Source organism: Sceloporus occidentalis, unplaced genomic scaffold, assembly GCF_023333645.1.
Source record: "Sceloporus occidentalis isolate IW3139 unplaced genomic scaffold, rSceOcc1.0.p SCAF_3, whole genome shotgun sequence".
In the NCBI taxonomy this organism is placed as follows: domain Eukaryota; kingdom Metazoa; phylum Chordata; class Lepidosauria; order Squamata; family Phrynosomatidae; genus Sceloporus; species Sceloporus occidentalis.
Window position 1 is genome coordinate 73,068,645 of NW_028316983.1, and position 23,417 is coordinate 73,092,061.

Consider the following 23,417-nt stretch of genomic DNA (forward strand, 5'->3'; position numbering starts at 1 on the left):
TCTTCAAAATAAACTGAAGTACACTTAAACCTTGTGACTGTGGAGTGGGAGGGAAAATCATGTATGTTTGGTCTTAAGTTTATTGTTGCTTATTTGCAGTACGTTTCTATGACTTTATTACTGCATGTACTGAAATGCAGGGAGCAGTTCTGTAGCACTCCTCAGTGTAAAATGCATTACGCAAAATGAGATGGGCATGCGGGTGGTGGTGGTTTGGTAATGACTCAGTCCTTCATGCTGGGACTAGGCCTTCTGGCAGAACTACTGAAGGAGACAATAGCACTAAAACAACATATTTTACCCAGTGGGCATTCCCATGAGGTCATGAAGCACTATGGGTTAGTCTTGGGTGGTCTGTTGCCCATAATGGCTAATAACACATAAGGTGTCAACAAGCGACATTCTCTATTAGGGTAATGCAGTGCAGAGCTCATCTTGGAGCTCCAGAGGCATAGCTGACCAGGCCCTATGCCAAAGCAAGCATCTTCTTGGCTGGTTTTTGTCTGTCTCTGGCAAGAGCTGCTTTAGATTTAATTATAATCTTACATGAAGAATATTTTCTGGATTTTTGCTCCTTTTTAAAATGGTGGACATCGTCCACAAAGTCCACAGAATACAAACAACCCATAGAAAACAAATATGTTCCTCTAGTTTTGTAAGAAAAAACATTTCTCCAGAAAACCAGCAAATTCTGTTTCACATTGGTACCTCAGCACTAGTTCATGCTGCTTGACTGACAGCAAAATATCCTTCTTATAGGATCCACCACTCAGCTTTGAACAAAAATAGATTGCACTAGTGTGTCCAATGTGAGAGGAGGAGCACTATTTAATAAAATAAATAAAAATAATATTTTTATCCCACTTTTTGCCAAGCAATCAAAGCGGCGTACAACAAACTAAAATATACCCATATATACATAGTACCCCCCATAAACAAGATTAAACAGTATAAAACTAAAATTAACATTTTGAAATCCGAACAGTAACCATGGGCAGAGTTTGATTAATAGGGAAGTCTTATTCGTGGCCAAATATTTTTTTCCGGGAAGGCCTGCCAGAAGAGATCCATCTTAATGGCTTTTTTGAAACTCTCTAGATTGGTAATTTGACAGATCTCGTCCAGCAGGCCATTCCATAAATTGGGAATGGCTGCACAAAATGTCCTCTGGGAGGTCGCCGTCAATCTGCTCTTTAAGGGCTGTAGTAAGTTGGAAGTGGCTGCACAAAATGTCCTCTGGGAGGTCGCCATCATTCTGCTCTTTAAGGGCTCTAGTAAATTCCTCCTAGAGGACGTGAGTGTATGGGGCAGATTATATGGAAGGAGGCGATTCCTTAGATAGGTTGGGCCCAAGCCATGTAGGGCTTTAAAGGTGATAACCAACACCTTTTACTGTGCCTGGAAACTGATAGGCAGCCAGTGGAGTGACTTCAATATTGGTGTTATATAGTCAGTCATTGCTGTTCCTGTGACCAATCTGGCTGCCATATTCTGTACCAACTGGAGTTTCCGGACTAGGCACAAGGGTAGCCCCATGTAGAGTGCGTTGCAAAAATCAAGTCTTGAGGTTACCAGCGCGTGTACTACAGTTTCGAGGTCAACCCGTTCCAGGAAAGGGCGCAACTGGCGTATCAGCTGAAGCTGATGACAGGCACTCTTGACTGTCGCATTCAACTCATTCCTCATTTGAAGCGATGGGTCAAGAAGCACAGCCAGACTGTGAACACAGTCCTTCGAGGAGAGCGTGAGCTCCTCTAGGACTGGAGGTTGCAGCCAATACCTGATTTGGGGGCCCCTAATATAAGTACCTCCGTTTTGTCTGGATTCAACTTGAGCTTGTTTTCCCTCATCCAATCCATTACTGCCTGAAGACACTGGTTGAGGGGAGAGATGCCATCTGTTGTTGTCGCTGATGACTGCGACATGGAGAAATATATTTGGGTGTCATCAGCGTACTGATAACACCCGGCCCCATATCCATGGATGATTTCTCCCAGCGGCTTCATATAAATGTTAAATAGCATCGAGGACAGGATGGCGCCTTGAGGGACACCACAATTAAGCTCTGTTTTAGAAGAGCAACTGTCCCCGAGCATCACCCTCTGGAATCTGCCCAAGAGGAAGGAATGGAACTACTGCAAAGCAGTGCCTCCAATTCCTAGCTCTCTCAGGCGCTCCAAGAGGATGCCATGATCTATTGTATCGAATGTCGCTGAGAGGTCTAGAAGCACCAACAGGGTCACACTGTTTAGAGAGCAAGAGAAGGAATATGCTAAAATAACATTTGGAGGTGTGGCACCCATGTGACAGCTACCACCTAAGAAGCAAACCAACACAATAGAAAATGTTTGATAATCACAACATGAGCTCCACATTAGTTGCAGCTTTGCAAACTATGAGGTTGGAAAACAACTTCATTTTCTCATTCTTTTTCATGCAGGATTGGATTGTAAAAGATACTTTATGATGCCACACAACATCGCCTTGGCAGCAAGCTTCTTCTCTTGTATGTGTTCTACAAGCTGGGTTGTGTGTGTGTCCTGTACCCCTATAAATCCACAATATCATCCTGGGTTTAATTAGGACTTTCTTCAGATCACTCACAACTTTGTACATAAGGTGCTGATTTGGCACTATCAATGAAACAACCTATAAACTTCACAATCAATCTGCAGTTAGCAGCCAGTTCCTCTTGCCTTACTGGTTTTTTTTCTTTTTTTCTTTCCCTTGTACATATTCTCATAGAAAGTAGCATTAAATTGGAGCCATGTGGTAGGCAGCAGCAGGGCTTAAATAGACACATATGTGTGCTCTCCCCACCCCCGCCGCCTACATACTTGCTGCTTGAACACCAATGAATGTATTTGCATCTTCTACTGAAACAGGTTACCTAGTATGTATACAATACCTCTGGAGCAGCATTCACATACGAGTGCTTGTAAAGTTCCCAGACTCTCCAATGGCTCCCTTATACATTTCTAACCTTTCCTGCCCTTCTGTCTAAAATACAGGCAAAGTGAATCACAAACAACAAAATAACATGAAACATATAAAACAATTCACAACAGGAGTTTCCTTAGGCCATACCACAGAAAGTCCTGCTGAAACTGAGCCGTCTGTATTACTCATTAAGAAATGAGAGGCAACTGGGCCAGGTGCACTATCCTTGGGAGACTGTTCTAGATTCTGAAAGCCAAGCACCTCATCTAGGCAGTGTACAAATCTTAATGCTTTTACCTCCCCAACATCTTCAAAACTTTCCTTCTAGGGTTTCCATCCTCAAGCTTCCTACATGACTGCTCTTGTTTCCTGTTTCACTGATGACTTAGAATTCATGCTCAATGGCAGAATCCCATCCCATAGAAAGCAGCAAATTCAATCCAGTGTATTTGGGTAGCAGAGTGACAGGCACATCTGAATTCTGAGATGTGATCTACTGGAAATTATCTTAAAAAGCTCCACAAAAATTGAGCTTCATAAAACATTTGGTACTTTCTTCTGACATTCTCAGTCCTGCTCAATGAAGGTTGAGCAGGAAAATCTCCTGTGGAAGAACGTACCTAAGTGAACTTCCCTATGTCAAAGATGGAACGTTAGTACTTACCTGAGATACGTCCCTTTTCAGCAGAAAAGCTCAAAACATCCTAACAGTGGGTACCTCTGCCTGCTCAGCTCCTGATAGGCAGGGAGAATATAAACAAAGAGAGGGCCCTTGGCCCCAGTGGGAGGAGCAACCCCCTCAGGTACTCAGTCGATGATCAGCCCAAGCTCTGACAAACGTTTGGGAGATATCAACAATAGCTGATTAGCATTAGTACTATCAATTTCTTTTTCTTCTTTTTGAAAAAATAAAGGAGCCTGAAGGTAACTCCCACTCTAAGGAAAGGATTTCTTTTTTACTGTAGGAGACAGAAAACTGCCATGAATAGTCCCCTACTCATCCCGCGCTAGCACCCAAGGGTGGGGAGGATGTTTGGACCGTCTCTGCTGGAAAGGGACGTATCTCAGGTAAGTACTAATGTCCCATTTCTGAGCAGAGAAGGGCCTGAACATCCTAACAATGGGATTTACCAAAGCCCTGAGAGCTAGGGCGGAACTGCTGGTACAGAGATGGATGACCATGGTACTATCTGCTGAAGGACCCGTCTACCAAAGACCGCTTCGGTCGACTGAGTTATGTCCAGCTTGTAGGACTTCCATGTGGCTGCTCAACAGATTTCGCCCCGGGAGGGCGTTGGTTGTCAAGGCTGCCAAAGTGGTTGTACTTCTGGTTGAGTGGGCAGTGATGCCCGCTGGAGGCTGCAATCCCAAGGCTTTGTAGCAGGCAGAGATGCAGGTCTTGATCCACCTGCTGAGAGTGGAGAGTGGCACCTTCTTGCTCTTGGACTTAGGTTGAAAGGAGACGAAGAGCGACTCGGATCTCCTGAAGCTTGCAGTTCTCTTAAGATCAATCTTGATGGCCCTGCACACTTCTAGGGTGTGTCAGATTTTTTTCTAGATCCTTCACCGGTCTAGGACAGAAGGAAGGAAGTATGATGTCCTGTGCAGAATGGAACACCAAGTTTACCTCTGGGATGAACGTCGGATCTGGGCGCAGGAGGACAGAGTCGAGTCTGATGGTACACAGTTCTTTGCTCACAGAGTCCCTATCTCCGAGACGCGGCGCACCGAGGTGACAGCAGTAAGAAATAGCACCTTCCAGGTGAGAAATTTGAGAGACGCCTCTCTCAGCAGTTCGAATGGATGTATCATCAATGCCTTGAGCAATGTGTGTAGGTACTACAACGGGAAGTGGTAGACTATGGGTGGTGATCTGTTGCCGTATGTGTGGATGATGGGATATCTTGGCTGCCTCATTGTGGGGCAAGATGGAAGTGATGGCCGCCATCTGTTTTCTGACTGTGTTGGGACGGAGTCCTTGGTGAACACCATCTTGAATGAATTGAAGCAGAGTCCAAACTGACACGTGGATGATGCCTTTGTTCTTCCGCTTGCACCCTCTTCGAAAAGTCCTGTAAGTGTATTCGTATATTTTGATGGTAGACGGTCACCTGGAAGCCAGTATTGACTCCACCACCTCTGGGGAGTATCCGTATCCCATCAGCATGTCCCGTTCAATCTCCAGGTGTATAGCTGAAGCCAGCCTGGATCGGGATGGTGAACCTGGCCCCGAGAGAGAAGGCCCGGCCTGAGAGGGAGTGGCATGGATCTGGTTGACATCTCCAATATGTCCAAGAACCAGGGTCTTCTGGGCCATGCTGGCGCAATGACGAAGACCTCCAATCTTGTCCTCTTGATTTTTTGCTAGCACCTTCGTCAGAAGAGGCATGGGAGGGAATGCATAGAGGATCCCCTGAGGTCATGTGCAGTTTAAGGCATCTATGTGCTCGGCCCCCTTAGTCTGGAATCTTGACATGAATCATGGACTCTTGGCATTCGCTGGGGAGGCGAACAGATCTATCAGTGGGCCTTGGTGATCTCCTGGAATACCTCCGGGTGAAGGCTCCATTCTCCCTGGTCGAGGTCAGTTCGACTCAGCCAGTCCGCCTTGGAGTTTAGTTGTCCTTGGAGGAGTTTGGCCTCCAGTGACAGTAAGTTTGATTCTGCCCAGTTGAGCAACCTCTGTGCCTCGTCCATCAAGGCACAAGACCTGGTCCCCCCTCTCCCAATGGTTTATGTGGGCCTTGGTGGTAATGTTGTCTGTTCGTATCAGGACAGCCTTTGACTGAATCAGATCTTTGAATGACACCAGAGCCAGATGGACTCCAGCCAGTTGATGCTGTGGGACTGTTCTTCAAGGTTCCAGCAGTCCTGTGCCAGGTGGGTTCTGCAGTGTGCTCCCCAGCCCCTGAGGCTGGCATCTGCGGTGATCTGGATGGTCTCGAGTTTCCAAATGGGTCAAACTGTCAGGACTGCAGGGGATATCCACCACCGGAGAGACGGTCGTACTTGGCTGGGAACCGGAATCGTCTTGTGAAGTTTGAGAGCGATGGCCCGTTGATGAGGTAAAAGAAGCCACTGAAGGGATCTGGTGTGGAAGTGTGCCCACGGCAGGCAATCGACTGATGCAATCATGAGGCCTTGGAGGTGGGCTACTAACGACAGACTGGTCCGATGAGAGTTGAGTATTCTGTGGACCACCTTGGTTATGACTGCGACTCGACTGTGAGGCAAGGAGATCGTTCCCTGTATCTGCTGGGATGGATCGAGGGTACTCTTGCCGATGTTGACTAGGAGCCCATTCCAGAGACTTGAGGACCTTGGAAGTGTTGTGGATCGCCTATTGTTTGGACCCCGCCCGCACCAGAAGGTCGTCTAAAGTATGGATAGTCATGAAGTCTTTGAGCCCTGCAATGTGCTACCATTGCCACCATTATCTTGCTAAAGACTCTGGGGGCAGAGGCAAGCCCGAAAGGAAGCACCTTCTATTGAAAATGTTTGGAGTCGTATCTGAAGCGAAGGAAACGATGGTGGGAGGGTTGAATAGGTATATGTAAATAAGCATCCCGTAGGTCCAAAGTTGAACGGAAGTCTCGTGGTTGTAGAATGTTGAGGATGGTCTGCAGCATCTCCATCTGAAACCTTCTCTTGTGAACGAATCGATTTAGGCCCCTCAGATTGAGTATTGCTCTCCATGATCCATTCTTCTTGGGCACTAGGAAAAAGATCGAGTAGCAGCCCTGATGCCTTTGGACTGGTGGTACAGGTTCAATGGCCTGGATTTCTAGGAGCCATTGTATTGCTTCCAGCAAGAGGCAATGTTTGTCGGGGTCGTTTGATTTGGGGGAGGGCTGGAACATGTTGTGGGGTGGGTGAGAGAACTCTATTCTGTAGCCCTGTTGAATAGTGTCCAGGACCTACCGGTCGGAGGTAAACTTTTCCCAGATGTCCCCAAAGTTTTGGAGCTTGCCCCCCACTGGAGACATCCCATCATTGTTCTTGGCCTTTTCTTGTTGGTTTGGAGTTACCTCTCTCCTTAGGGTAGTAGAGGATAAGTTTTAGACGGTATTTGGAGTCTCCCCAGCGAGACTTGCCGGGCTTTGCCTCTCTGGCTTGAAAGGAGTTAGAGGAAGAAAAGGATCTAGGGTGACGAAAGAAAGAGCGTCCCTGCTTGAACTGCTTCTTGTCTTGTCTCTTTTTTCCCGAAGGCAGGGCCTTCTTTTTGTCCTTGCCCTCGACAAGGACTGGTTCGAGGGACTCACCAAACAATTTGGTGCCTAGGAAGGGAGTGAAAGCCGAATTTTGTTTTGATTTAGTGTCGACATTCCAGTTTTTCAACCAGAATTGTCGCCTAACTGCTACCGCTAATGCCTGGCCCTTTGCACAGAACTGTACTGCGACAAGTGTGCCATCGGCTGCAAAGGCATTGCCTTTGATAATTTTGTTTAGTGTCAGTCTTGTTTTGGTGTCATTGGCTGGGATTGTCTCTAGCAAATCTCTGGTCCAGTGAAGAGCGGTGCGTGTGACCATAGAGACTGCTGCCGTAGCCCTGATTCCCATAGAAACCGCTTTGTGTGAACACTTGAGAGCTGCCTCGGCTCTCCTATCCTCTGGGTTCCTCAGTGTATCCTCGCCATCTCTGCTGAACACCACTGACGAAACCAAGGCTGAGTTTATCCATAACAGCCTGTTGGAAATTATATAACTTCCTAATAGCATTATGGTTAGGGCGACCAGCTCCAGGTCTGCTCCACTCCTCCCTGATAATCTACATTAAATTGTAGGGACGCGAGATCTCATGTACTGAAGGGGCTGTGACAAGAAACAATTCTTCTCCCACTCTGGGAAGGTCAGAGTTCTCTATTGGCGTTTGGCCTGTAGGGAGGCTAATGCCTAGGGTTTTAGTTGTCTTTTTTAGAAGTAAAGGGAAGTTCTCCACTCAAAACAAATGTGAAGAGGATGGGGTATCCCTGTCATCCTCACCCTCCCCTCCTTGGACAATTCACCCTCTTCATACTCCGTATCTATAGTTTCATAACTCCCTTCTGTATAATCCCCATCAGAGGAATGGAAAGAAATGGAGCGTTTGTGCTTTAAGGCGCTTCTGGCCCACTTGCAGCGCTTGGGTGGGGGCTGGTAAGGGATATCAGTCTCAGAGTCAGAGACAGAGGCCTCTCCCCTATCCCCCCTTGACTCCGAACTAACAGTGGATTGGCTCTGGGGAAATGAAGCCTGGCCCTGAGGAATGTGTTTGTTGCCGGCACCCCCCCCCCCCCAGGGAAGCGATAGGCCCCCTGTCTCTAGCCCGGGCAGACCTGCTCAGGTTCCTTGAGCTGTTGTCTGCTGGGCTCTGGACTGCTGTGCTGGTGTGGGGGGGTGCGGGCCGCCCTCGCTATGGATGCGCCATCGATGGCCGTCATTGACGCTGCTTTTGCCTCCAGAGCGGTCGGAGGCAAGATGGCGGCCTCATGGGCAAGATGTCCGCCCCCAGTGGCCTCCACATGGAAAAAATGGCTGCTCCCATAAAAGGCAGGTGGGAGAGTGTTATTAGGGATGAAGCCCATGACTGGCCAGGGGTTTCCCCAGTAGAAGGGTGGAACACTTTCCCGGGCATTAGCGGCGGGGGGGGGGAGAGGAAGGAGTCACCTGGGGTAGGGCCCATGGCCGCAAGCGGACTTACCCCTGGAAAGGGGCCGGTGATCGTGGCTGTATGGTGCCGTCTCGGGGTCCCTGGGCCTCCATAGGTCTCAGTGGGCCGAGGGCCAGACAGGCCTCCCTCTCCCTGAGGAGCCCGCGTAAGGGCAGGGCCCTCCTGGGCCAAGAAGGACCGAAACCATTGGACATCTTCGGAGGGATCTGATTATTTATTGGCTCCCTCGTAGCGTCGCCTGGCATCCCTGGGACCAGAAGTCAGCCTCTGGTTCACTTCCTGTTAGGAAAAAAAAAACTCTTCTGGGGCTAAAATGCACCCCTCCCATATATTTTTTGGTAGAATTTCCCCTAAACCGTTCTCACTCTGCCATCATCTAACATATTTCCAATGAGGCTGGGGAAGGCTGGTCTGAAGTATAGAAAACAGTTTAGTGCTACAAATGAAAACCACTTTACAACCATTTTATTTTGTAGTATGCTTGTGAAATCTTATTACAAATCCTGATTCATGGTGCCATGCATTATAATGGAGAAAGAGGAAAGAGACAAGACAGAAGGGCAGCTGGGGGCGGGGGGGAGAGAATAGAGAATAAACACTATTGTCACTCACTAACCTCTTCAAGAATAGATAAGCAAAGCGATCTTGCACAATAGAGGCTCCAGTCATGCAATCTCTTGCCTTGTGATGCTTGTATGTGCAGTCAGGTGAAGGAGGAAATTGCATGACAGATCTCTGTGTGAACAGGATTTGGCATAGAGAATCTGGCTCATACATCTGCTTGAGTTGCACACCACAATAAGCTAAGGTTCTAAAGGAATCATAGGCCTGTTACAAATGGGCCGTTTTGTGTGTGCGGAGCGCGCACTAGGGTTAGAAAGGGGCAGTGCTTCTGCACCCCCCTAACCCTAGTGCGCACTCTGCACGCACAAAATGGCGGCGGCCGTTCCACACGGCCGCCGCCATGAGGACGTCACGACCGCGCCGCCTCTATACGGGGCAGCGCGGACGTGACGTCCTCGCTCCGCGCCAGGGCGCATAATGCGCCCTTTCCGCAGAGCAGGAAGGAGCTCCATTTTGGAGCTCCTTCCTGGTTTGGTCCGCTGGGCGCAGCCTTCCGACGGCTGCGCTCAGCGGACCAAAGGAGAAAGGGGCCAAGCAGCCCCTTTCTCCTCTTCCCCGCCACCGCGGGGTGTCCTTGGGGCTTGAAGCCCCAGGGACACCCCTTTCCAGGCTGCGGGGAAGCGGCCTTTTGCCGCTTCCCCGCAGCCTGGAAAGCGGCGGATCGGGGCCTCAGCGGCTGCCATTCTAGCCACTGAGGCCCTGATACTCTGGGGAAATGGGCGGTCTGTAACCCGCCCTAGTTTATTATTTATGACCAGCATACTAGTACATGTTGACTCATGATATTCGAATATGTCCATTCTGTAAGAGGGGTGTGTGTTAGAGAAAGACAGTACTCATACTGGAGATTCCCTCACTGCCATAAAAGTATTAACCAGAGCAGAAATTCCACCTAATCCCCTGATAGGGAATGAATGTGTTTAAGTAGCTGCTAAAGGTTATTTAGTCCAATATGAGACTTCAGATGTACTTCTACACACTAAAAAGGGGTCCACTGTGAATTCCTTAGGCTAGTTCTAAACACAAGAAAATTACATAAAGAGAAGCTGTCATTCATTCCTAGATTTTCCAGAGTGATTCATTACCATATTCATATGCAAGCACTCCATGTCTGCACTTGTCAAAACCTGGCTCAGAAAGCACTTTGTTAAATTTTGTCTTTTAGTACTGGATTAGCCATATGGACCCAGAGGCAAACACTCTGTGTGCAAACAGAACCGGCTTAAAATTATGGCTTCTGGGAATGGGAATGTAGTTGATCACATCTAGCATTTAAGCAATATGCTCAAAAATAAAGATGACTGAATCATACAATAATAGAAGGGATCTTACGAAAGATGTTACTATTACAAATGACATCAGTTTTACTCTGATGACATACATTACTACTTGAAAACTTCTCATCTGGCAAGCTAATTCCACAGATATGCTGTACATACTAAGCCAGCTCACTGCTGTGAGAAGTGGACTGGACATGCTAAAAATGCCTTATTTTTCTGCTGATTTTATCATAGCAGACTGAATACTTCAACATGGAGATTTTGAAACAGGCAATAATTATAAATTGTGGGGCACAATGGCAAGCAATAACAGCATGCCTTTTCAAAGAGTTGACTGAGCATATGATTAGACACCTAGTTACTCCTATCAACAATGCATTGATCTGTCAATTGAGTACCCCAAAGGTTTCCCCCCTACATTTCATTTAGATGTCAAAGCCAGAAAGTTGGGTAAGAACATGTTTGTTTCATTTCAACTTTCAGCTCAAAACCCCCCAAACACACACAGAATTAAGTACTACTGGGAAGATTATACATGATTAATTCTGGAGGTGTCTAGTAATTTTAGCATACTGCCTAAATTTAATCAACTTGGAAACATAGTTCACTCACTAAAACCCAGACAGTCTCGCACAACTTTGCTCCTAAGGTGTTATACCATAGTTCCTTGTCAATCTACTGTCAGAGGACAAATAGACATTAAAAGAGATCTAATAAATATGTTATAGGAGAGTCAGTGTGATGTAGTGGTTTGAATGTTAAACTAGGACTCTAGGAGACCAAAGTTTGAATTTCTGCTTGGTCCATGGATACCTACTGGTTGACCTTGGGTAAGTCATACTCTCTCAGCCTCAGAGGAAGGCAAGAGCAAACCCTCCTCTGAATAGATTCCCCCCCCCCCAAAAAAACCCCACATTTGATAGGGGTTGCCTTAGGGTTGTCATATGTTAGAAATAACTTGGAGGTATACAACAACAAAGATGTTACACGTCTCATGGGAGTCAGCATTCCTCTGGTAATCTTCCCATCTCTAGCTGTATATCTGTCAGAATTCACTGCATGAACATGGATCATCATACACACACTATCATCAATGTTTTGCCACTCAGTGAATAATCAGCTCTTGGAATGGACTGTTAAACAAGGTATGGGCAGATGACAATAAGAAGACTAACAGCTAGCAAGAATCTTGTAAAGGAAACGGTTAGCCCTATCATGAAAAAAGAGTGATGCAGCTGACTTACACTGAAAAGTCTTTGGGATTGGAGAGTGGTTTACATGATGCTGAAGGGCAGAACTATCCTGTGTGTCATAGGACCTCTTTGTGCTCTCTAGCTAGGCCCTCAGGTCTAGCAAAAACTGCTGTCCTTTTGCCATTACTATACTGAGATTAGATTCAGCTGCCAGTTTGATCAGGTTCTATACATGAAAGAAGTGGAGACCATCTTAATCTTAACCTCAGGAAGGAGCACAGAGATGGTAAATTGAATACTTCAGCAGTCCTGACATATAGTTACTTAAAAGCAATAGGAACTGTTCTCTGTCACAGGGAAGATACTGAATTAAATAGATTGAAAGTTTATAGATATTAATTGAAAATCCACTTTCCTTTTGTGTTGAACATCCTCAGCTTGTATGCTTTTCATTTTTACCAAAGCTATTCCACTTCAAGGTAAAACTCACAATAGGATAGGAATACTATTAATCAAGTATAATTCATTTTCATAATGACAGCAAAATTGTATGGGATCAATTTACAAATGAACTTGAGATTAGCTATTAACTCTTGGCTGAGGGATTCTGATTTATGATGTGTTCACAACGACTCAAAGTTTGGCATCTGGGCATCAAACTCACCTGTAATTTAATTTTGCAACTGCAGCATCTTCCAGAGATCTGACATATTTTGCTTCCTCCCCTCTATCAAAGCATGTGACTGTAAGAGCCAAGTGTGCATTTTTCAAGAGACTCACTACTCCCTTAAGGGCAATTAGCCAACTTCAAGCCTTGATGAGGGAGGAGGTCAATAAAAGGTTCTTATTCAGTAACACTCATAGGATGCTGCCATGTAAATGGAACCTTCAAAGAGCAACTATAGGTAGAACGATGCTTTAGGACTGGAACAATAACTACTGAAAAAATCCACTGTAAACTTCAGAAACCACAGTTGTCTGAGAACATTTGCTATGTGAGTTACACTGAAACCAATAAATATTCCCACTTAACATTTGTACAGTGCAACAAGTGTCCAAAGCAGTCTACATACATATATTGTAGAGTGTTCACAACACAGGTGGGAAATTAATAAAATGGAATTAAAAAGACACACACATGGGACCTGTTTTTTCCACAGCAGTAGCAAAATATTCAGTGTTTTCATGAGCAATGGCTCTTCTGATCAATAACTGCCAATTCTGACGTACAGTGTTACCTCGGGATACGAAATACCCAGGTTACGAAATTTTCAGGATACGAAAAAATCCCATAGGGAATTATTGTTCCGGGTTACGAATGTTTTTTCGGGTTACGAAAAAACTTTTGGTGCTTTTTTCGGCTTTTTCGCACGGAATCGCGGCTTTTCCCCATTAGCGCCTATGGCAATTCGGCTTACGAAGGCTTTTCGGGTTACGAAAGCGGCCGCGGAACGAATTACTTTCGTAACCCGAGGCACCACTGTATTAGGAACTCTGGCGTATTGGGAAGTTTTTGACCCCATGTACCTCATTTTACTCTTGATTACAGTGAACTGCATTTGTCATTTAAAAACCCATACCCCTATTTGAGAGATATTTTTTTGGAGTTCTTTACTGTTCCTTTTCATTTTATCACCTCCAATAATTAAGCATCGTCAGCAAGTATGACAACACTATTCACCAGTTAAAAGGCACCTGACTAAATACAGATTCTTGCAGGATCTTACATACATCTTTCCACTGTGAGCACTCACCATTTATTCATATTCTGTGCTTTCTGTTCTCTAACAACTTACTGCTGCAAAGGAGAATACTGTATATACTCAACTATAAGTCGACCTCATGTATAAATTGAGGGCAGGTGGGGGGGGGGTAAAATTATGGATTTTGATACAACCTGTGGATAAGTCAAGGGTAAAACTTAGGGGCAAAAGATTTAAAGGATGAAGCAAAGGAAAATAACGCCAGAGAACTTACAAAATTCCAGCAGGCATAACTGTGCTCACATGAAACGCTGGATGGATGAGAGAGTAGAGGCGGGCCAGTGCCTCCAGGACTGATTATGTTCTAGCCTTTCATCAGGGGATGGCACCTTTTTAAATAAGAATTAAAGTGCAAAACTTGCATTGACACATGGATAAGTCAATTCAGGTTTTTGGGTCAATTTTTTGACTAAAATTTCTAGACTTATACACGAGTATATACAGTACACATGTTTTAATCCCAATATTGCTAAACTTTGCTCAGGAGTCTTAGATGAGGGACAAAAGTCTATTGAAAGTCCAAGTAAACTAAGCCAAGAAAGCCTACTGAAAGTCCAAGTAACTAAGACTACTGTGATCCACGTTCTTGTTGATGTTCTTAACAAACGCATTCTTACAAAACTTACCTTTTCAGAAGCCACATTTGATTGTTCTTCAGTAAGATCCATCTTCCATATGCTTGAAAATTTTTATCTTTAATAATACTTTCCACCCAGACCAGATTTTACTTTAACTGGCCTATAATTTCTTGGATTCCTTTGAAACAATTGGCTTTATATTGGCCACTTTCCAATGCTGTAGTATTAAATAACTTTCTTTTACCTTACCAATATTATTTCTATATGAAAATCTTCCCACTATTAGTTTTATCCAACTAATGTATTAAAATCAATATAACCCCAACTTAGTACTATTTCTCACTTGTCATTCTGCTTTCCATCCTAGGGATGAAGAAGCAGTTTTCATCCAAGACCAACCATGCATGAGTTGTTTTTACATCAGTAGCTAGTGAATAACAAATTCAAACATTTTGAGAAGATCACTTACCCTTCCTCAATTTTGACAAAGTTCATGATGATGCAGTTTGTAATTCTAACTTTGTCTTTGATAATACATTCAGTACCAACAACAGAATGTTTAATTGCAGTCTTTTCTTCTACTTGTGTAGCTGCACCAACAATGCTGTCAGATCCGACCTGGAGAGGAACAGGGAGGAAAATGTTAAATAAATGAGCAAACCTCCCCTCTCCCCACAGTTAATGTAGCAAAGCATTAAGCAGTTTTTGCATGGCCTTCTCATAGTCATAGGCTTTTTGTGGGCCAATCAGCAGACAAATATGGCCAGGTAATCTTAAGCAAAACCCAAGAAAGAAAGGCAACTCTCTTCTCTCCTTGCACCTTCTGTGCAGGCTCAGAAAGAGCTTTGACCTCTGAAAAATGTTCATGTCCCATAGGTCTTCCACAAGCATATTGGTATTGCTGTAATGCAAGCCTCCATATGTCTTTTCTACATGATCAAGATTTGTTTCTCTTTTCAGCAGTAGAGAAAACACCACACCTTAAAAAGATTTGATGATAAGACCAAGGAAATCTTTCTTCACAAAATTTGTGCATGTTCTGGTTAAGGCTTTTGCTTGAAAACTATAAATGAATAGGAAAATGAGACAGAAAAGTATTGTCATCCAATTCTCTCTCATAAAAGCAATGCCTTCCTATTTTACCCTGCTGCAAATGGTAATTTGTTGCATTGAGATGACAGATGTCAGATACAGCAGAATGTGTTTGCTCAACTCATGTTCTATATTAATCGTATCTGCCAAATGGATACACCCAGTTTTGGAGAGAAACTGGCTAGACCAAAATCTTCTGGAAAGTAGACACACACTGCTCTGGTTCAGGCAATTACAGTGAACCTTGCTCCTACAAAAGCAGTCGCTTTCCTTCTCAGCATGCCTGCATCCAGTGCAAATGTGTCTAAGAAATTATAGCTACCTATTTTAGAACTACCTGATTCTGACAAAAAGGGAAACAAGGCTTACACATAGCGTGCATCATCTTAAAACAACTTGAATGGGGCCTCTGAATTCTCCCAATGTATTATACAGACATTTAACATGGAAGGCAAGTATGCAAACAAAGAACCAAGAGTGTCCAACCCTTCTTCATCCTGCCAGCCCACATTTGCAACAACAACAAATTTCATTGATTAGTCAGCTGACCATTATCAATAGAAGACAAAGTACAAAATACATAATAAAAAATCTAAAGGTTAGAATGTCCAAATACATACAAGGATAAAAAAATTGATCACACCTCAAAACTCGTATAAAATTAGCTAAAAAGTTAAAACAAATACAAGTAAAAGTTAAATAAAAACAAAGTATATAAAACAAGCTACAGTCTACAACAATCTAAAACAGAGTGGGGAGGAGGGAAGGGATAGTTGGAAATGTTTAAATGAACTCATCACCGTGGCATGGAACCCTGTTTTGCATGATAAATTGATCTCTCAGTCGAGCAGCTTTTACAATAAATTTTGCTACACAGCGCACTAGATGTAAATTCTCACTGGAAAGGAAATAGGACAGTTTGACAGTAGGATCCCAATAGGTCAAATCTAACCAAAAATGGTTGTAAAAGGTGGGCTCTCTCGTTATCATAAAAGCAGCAGTCAAACAGGATGTGTGTAATGTCCTCGATGGCAGGAGCACCACAAATGCTTGTTCTTTCTTGATAAGGTATTTTTGGGAACCGTTCTGTTCTTACCATTGAGTTTAATTGCTCAAATCTAGTTCTGCTGAAGGCTCTTCTATGGCTCTGTGTTAGATATAACCTAAGATATTTTTCAAGGCCAAATACAGTTTTATTTTTGGCTAATCAATTTAAGGATTTGCAACCAGCCAACGATGCTATCTATGTCTGACTACGCACTGATATCTCAGATCCTTTGTTTTAAAGATTCCTGAATTGTGTGCCCAGCTGAAAGAAAGAAAATGGGCAGGTTAAAAACCTAGTTGGAACAAAATTCGGGATAGCTGACTAACCCAAAAATTAGAATGCCCAATAGCTAGTTGTTCTTCTATGCAGTGTTTAGGGAGTCTTCTTGAGTCCATTTTGGAGATCTTAAGCCAGTAATCAAATGCTTTTATCAACACCTGGCCCTGAATGGAATAGGTCCCAAGTTCTGCTCTTACTGCTTGGGCTGGAGTGTCCTTGTCTGTTCCAAGGATTCTCCTTAAGAAGCAGCTCTGAGCCTGTTCCAAAGTGGGAACTTTCAAGTGACCCCATAATTCAGCACCATTTGATAAAATGGGCAAGATTTTAGCTTTGTATACTTTTAAGATAGGGAATACACTTGTAGGGTGGTTATAACTTATCAATTTATAAAGCACACTGGAATTCACTATAGCTCTCTGTTTATTCCTACTAAAGTGGTTTGTCTATTTCCCTGTATTTGAGAAGAGTAACCCTAGGTACAAATACAAATTGACCTGCTCAATCTGTTCACCTTCCATATTTGCAGATATTGCTACTTACCAGGGATCTGTCAATGATTTGAGCAGTACTGTGAATCAGAGATTCTTCTGCACAAAGTGAAGCCAGCATCTTAGGAACCTGGAAGATGGTGCCCAAAGTCACAAGTTAACAGGCAAAGATAACGTGCTAACTACTTTCATATGATTACACCCATCCTCAATTTACAAGAAATTTACAGATTATTATAATCAGGTGACTAAAAAGAGATGTATAAACAATCCTACATAAATAGGGTGCTCTCACTTAGAACTCATAAAGCTAAATTCAAACTTTAATTTGGGATCTAACCACATGCAACCTATGGTTCTGAGATTTACCCCCTGCTAGTTTAAAAAAACAAAATGAATAGCAATCACAGAAGTTTACATTTGAAGCAGAAGATCATGGTGTGAAAAGAAGAAGGGGCTGCTTCACCCTTTCTTGAAATTTGTCTGACCAAAACTGTTCCACAATAAGCTACTTTCCACATGGAGGGAAATTCTGTGAAGCTTTAAAAATTTAACGCAACTCAAGACACTATACTTTTCCTAATTTGTATTTTCAGGAGAAAAATAAAGCAACAATGGAAAAGACTAACATCAATAACACACCCATGAGTGAAAACATTCCAACAGATCCATCCAAGGTAAAATTTCTCTATGTAAGTTTAGCTACCTAGATCATAGCAATCAGTTGTACACAAAAACAATGCAAGTTAGACAGAAAAAAATACAGTTCAAACACACTACTGGCAACTACCCAAAGTTTTAAGCTAGAGGTTCATTACTGTATTTGTTATTTTTGACATATTCTGAAGGATTTTTTTTTTTGTCAGCTAAAATACACGGCCCTGGGCTTCATCTAGCTACCAGTTAGGCTATTCCAAGACTTAAAGAATAGGCAACAATCAGAAGGAATGTAGATAAAGGAGTATTTCAACCAAGTCAGACTAATGGTGGATGCAGTTCAGTTCTAGATGCTTGAGAAAATGTACAATGGTAGAGGTGAGTTGTTTTTTTAAAGATCATCAATCTTGAGTGAAACTAGAGAGATGCATTAACATGATTTCCAGATATATCAAGGGCATAACCCTCGGTTAAATTATTTGAGACTACTACAACATGAATGAGCATGGAGAAGTAGTTGCTATACAGGGGGGGGAAAGGAGAGATGAAAGAGAGCAAGATTTTCAGGGAGTGCTAAGGTCAACGGGAGGTTTAGGTTAGCTTTTAGGAAACTTTTTTTTCTGAAGAAACCTACATCCTGTTCTGAGAGAAGCTACCACCTGCCCACACAAAGGCAGTGCCAAACTTTAGAGGTCAGCTGAAACAAGTAAGACATTTCCTGACTACAAGAGCAGGAAGGTAAACTGCTGTTCTGTTTTTGCTCCTGAAGCATTAACAGTTGCTCCACAAATTGCAAGTGAAAAGTGTGTATTATGTTGACAGAGCCACATTTGTATCAGCATCTACTATCAAACAATGTATGCACACATGGTGAAGCTACAACCAATCATGACCAATTTTTATAAATGATGGAACAGCTATTCCAATCACTTTCTTACATTCTGCAAACAAATGGTGTACACTCATGCTGAAATAGGCAAAATAGACTTAAAAGAATGATCCTACAGATATGGGTTCTGCTTTGTAAAGGAATCCCTCACTTTGGCGGGTTCCACACCACCAAAAAGTATGTGCTTGGCACGTACTAGGGTTAGAAAGGGGCGTCCTTTGCGGACGCCCCTAAACCTAGTACATGCCGAGCACGTACAAAATGGCGGCACTCTATACACATGGGCGCTGCCATTTTGATGTGGCGGACGCTTAGCATCCGCACATCAGCAATGACGCCGCAAGTGTGCCATTGGCGCCTTACGACATCATTTCCGCGCCGTAAAAAGGACCCGCTTTTTGCAGGTTCTTTTTCCTGCACCAGGGAATCGCGTGGTTTGTCCACTGCGGTTCCCTGGTGCAGCAACCACGGGCACCGGCAGAGTGCCCTTTTTGGGCGCTCTGTAAAGCGCCAACGACAACTTTTCTTTAGGACACAGTTATGTAACTGTAGCTCATAATCAACTAGAATGGATGAATCTAACTACATGAGAGAGAGAGAATTTTTTAAAAATTACATTAAAAGAGCAAAAGAGATGTGACAGGAAAAGAAAAAAGAAAAGAGAGATAAAAACACAATGGGTCCTTTGTACCAGAACTGGAAGATATCGAAGAAAAGACCCATATCAGAACATCAGAAATGAGCACTCTTTTTAAAGGACTTCTCATTGATTTTTCTTGTGAAGTTTTACCTAAACAGCTATGCCTAATAATGTTAACATCCTAGAGTTAATCATTCAAGGAAAATCATCTTTGACTACTGAGCCTCTAGTGAGGATTTACATGTTAGCTGGCATTAATACTCTGGTGCAAACATAATTTTTAATACTAATCCCCAATGATTCAACTACTAAAACCTTTTAGTAACTGCATTCAAAGCACCTCCCCAAGATGCTCCTTCACAGGATTCCATCAATTTGTGGCATAAATAATCTACCCCCACCCCCACGTCTCAGTGAGAAGAAACATTTCTATGAGTGTATTAAAGACTGTGCTAGACAAACATTAGACATTCCTGTCCTATGCCGAATGCTGCTCGTTTGCTTGTTTTATTCACCTGTCTGTTAGCTTCAATGTACAGCCCAAGCGTGTTTACTCTGGAGCACAACCCATCTTTCATTATGTGAACATAGCAACGAACTTTCCCGCTATGGAATGCCTGATCCATGTCTCCTCTGTGATTATTCCAGCAAGCTTTGTCTGCACCCAATTCAAACAGGCTATCATCCTTCAAGAAGCTATAGATGTCTGTAGAATATAAGCAGACATAAAAATGAGATCAGAGAATGTCACATAGTAATTTTTTAAAGTGCTGTATTCAGAATGTTTTCTTGAAGAAAGGATATAACATATTTTCACATGCATACCTCCTTGAGCTGTATGAAACAGGCTGAAAAGTACAGGAATAGTCAGGAAGGAGGCTGTTCACCTCTCTCTATAAAGACTCCGGTGAGCTTATGTTATACTAATGGACCTCCTCATCTCTGTCACCAGCCAGAGAAACAAAGAACATGAATACTCCCTCTGTCATAGGTAAACATCAAGGCAAAATGTAGTACAACTTGGCTTAATCTAAAGGACAGAGAATGAGCAGCTGTAGGGAGTCTACCCATTCCCAAATACCAGAAAGCTCTCTGATCTAACTGAAAGTTGCCCTGGAACTACAGAAGTAAGAAGGAGGAGGAACAGAAATTAATGAAAATGTGCTATCCTTCCTTCCTTCCAGAAGAAAACCACAGGTGAGCTCAGTTGTAGGGGGACACCACATTTTCCCATTGCATTTATGATCCTGTACACGTCTCAGCCTCTTGTTCAGCTGCAAGAAAACAGGAAGTTTCTGCTTTGACACAAGCCATAATTACTAGTGAAATTTGAACTTGGGGAATGGTGGTTCCTTTAAACTGAGTGTTTCAAACAAGCCTGGATCTGAAAGAATATTTTGATCTTGGTTTATTGTAACAAACCATAGTTGTGTAAATGTGGACATAATAGAGGATTGTGGTTTGTTTTTGGCATTGTCAAACTGATGGCCCTTCTCTACCTTTCCACCTGCTCTTCCACTTTTGTGTTTTCTGTTAATAAGCTATAAGCCCGAGGGAAGAGCCTGTGTTCCATTTATGTACAGTGCATTTCCATTTATGTACATGAACTTTTCAAAAACTGATACAGGATGGTTTGGGAAAACTTTGCCTGAAAATATAATAAAACAATTGTTTTTAATATTTACTTATTATATCAAGCAATTAATATACTACATATGCTCAGAGTAACATTCAGCCTCTTCTCTAGGCGCTGAGGCAGACCTTCTAGCCATTGTTTTTGTACTAACCTAACAATTTCTGGTCCTTTTTCTTTTGGTCATGCTCATTCATGCTTTGTCCTTTTTGCAACTGTGCAGGAGAAGAAAACTGCTTTCTAACCAAATATGGAATCAGCTCACTTCTGATTGAGGTAAATGACCTACGGAAATAAAAACAAAACATAACAAATCTGGGAACCTGAGAAAGCAAGTTGCTTCTATGTAAATGATGATCACACAGTTGTCTATAGATTCATGCAACTACATTCTGCATCTGATAAGAACATTTCTAGAACTTTCTGAAACTTCAGGCTGTGAAAGCTCCTGCAAAGACTCTGTAAAAAAAATTATACAGCACTCAGCACATAGAATTCACTTAATAAATAACAATGAGGACAGCCAAGGAGCTCTTGTTCCTTGCCTGAAGCAGAGATGACCTTGAGATTGCTCTAAATGATCTCAAAGCAAAAGTGTGGCAAAATGACTTTAACCTCTCAGGTTCATACATCAGGAAGACATAGCGTGGTAATCACTTCCTGAAGTGTACGCACCACCTATCATATAGAGGTTGAGTATCCTTTATCCAAAATACGTGGGACCAGAACATCTCTGTATTTTGGATTTGGAAATACCTGTGTGTGTGTGTGTGTGTGTGTGTGTGTGTATATATATATATATATATATATATATATACAGTCACCCCTTCTTTCTCACGGACTTGAGGTTCGCGGTCTTGAATATTCATGGAGGGGCGACTTCTGTTATTTTCAATGAAGCACGCACGGCCCCCCCACGCTTGCAGGCACGCACCCCATTCAAGCCTATGGGGCTTGAATATAGGTGAGTCTCCATTTTCAAGGGGGGGTCCAGAACGGATCCCCCGCAAAAACAGACGGCCGACTGTATACATAATGAGGCATAATTAGACTGGAGAGAGAGATTGAGGATCTGCAAAATGGCAGCAAGTGTGGTTTCCCACCATTTCACAGCAGCCATGTCTCACTCCAACTTTACAAATACAGTACAAGTACATATTATGCTACTTGTGTTGTAGTTCAAAAAGTTTTGGATTTTGGAGTACGTACTTCAGATTTTCGAATTTCTGAAAAGGGATAGTCAACCTGTATTTCAGGGCACAAACCTTTTCCTACTCAGGAATGGTATGAAAACATGGTATGAAAAACAGAACTGAAACATAGCAAGTTGGGAAGATTCAGATCTAAGAGCCGATTTCTGATTTTCCTGAGATATTCATTCAGCATAATATTTACCCCAGACTTTCTGTAAAGATGAAACCTAGCATTTTCCTGGCACTGGCATAAGAGAGGGTTTTAACACAAGTTTCATAACCATATTTTAGAAATGTTTAATAATTACTTGTGAAGCAATCTGAAATATCCCAAATATGTCATCATAATTTCTCAACATCTTGGCTTCCTTTGTGCATTATATTTTGCACTCTGTCCTTAATGTCTGCAATAATTTCAGAGCTGAAGTTAACGGTAATCAAGACCTAATGAATAATTCTCCATTCTTGAATGACAAAAATTTTCCCTGCTGTTCACAGTCTGAATACACCATGATTCCTCCTCCACAGTCTTGCCTTCTGCCATACATGTGGGTGTGCAGATGGGCAGTTTACTAGCTTAAAATGTTGCATGCAGCTGTGACATTCAAAATTATTTCCTGCTTTGGTTTTATGCTGCATCCAAAATTGACAGTCCTGTGTTTTCCTCAGAGGCTTTTCATGGCATTTATGAGATTCATTACATTTCAAGTCTCACTACTTTGCAGAGCCCAATATGATCTGATGCAATACACACAACACTGCTGAGCAGTGGAAAGAATGGAACACATGGCAAACTTGTGCTTAGTTGTGATTGATGTAGGTTGCTCTTGCAAAAGACTCATTTGTCCTAGTACAATACCTCAACATCCATTGTAAAATTGCACTGTCTACCTCTTTCCTAACTACCACCCAATTTGTAAGAAAAAAACTAATCACATGTGTATACTAGTCATTCATATATATGCTGTCCAACGAGGCAGATTTGGGACAGTCCCAAGGTCTATATCAGCATCACAATTACTAACTTTATTTATGCCCAACCTTTTATCCTAGACTGGGACTCAGATGGCTACTTTTCGAAGATTTTGTGTTTTAGTAGAAAGGTAATGGGTGATAGAGCTTCTGAAATGTAATGCTTTTACCAACCTTGGCATGAGAAAGAAACATGGATACATTCTCACTCATGTGACCAATCAATATGGAGCTTCAGCAAGAAGGAAAGGAAAGATAGAAGGAGCTCCAGTGACAGGGGTTAATCAGAAGTAAAATGCTAACAGTAAAAGTGGCCCTCCAACCAGCTGAACTGCTAATATTTGATCTACGTGAAGAAAAAAATTCAGCTGTACCAAGAACAATAGAAGAACAGCAATACCAATAGGTAACCAACATTCCATAGCTCATAAAAAGCCAGTTGTCTAGTTCCCAGGAGATAGTCAAGGTGTTAGAAATAATTTCTGGCTGTATACCTAA

The 23,417-nt window shown here is 42.9% G+C and overlaps 1 protein-coding gene across 1 annotated transcript in view; it reads right to left on the reverse strand.

Moving 5' to 3' along the window:
• The window catches only part of EIF2B3 (eukaryotic translation initiation factor 2B subunit gamma), a 108,310-nt gene that overhangs the window by 19,216 nt on the left and 65,677 nt on the right, over positions 1-23,417 (reverse strand). Inside the window, exons 7-10 of the mRNA XM_089518637.1 lie at positions 20,909-21,039; positions 19,637-19,827; positions 16,988-17,065; positions 14,498-14,646 (exon numbers count right to left, since the gene is read on the reverse strand). Coding sequence (XP_089374763.1) covers positions 14,498-14,646; positions 16,988-17,065; positions 19,637-19,827; positions 20,909-21,039 — 549 coding nt within the window. The remainder of the gene's footprint in view (positions 1-14,497; positions 14,647-16,987; positions 17,066-19,636; positions 19,828-20,908; positions 21,040-23,417) is intronic.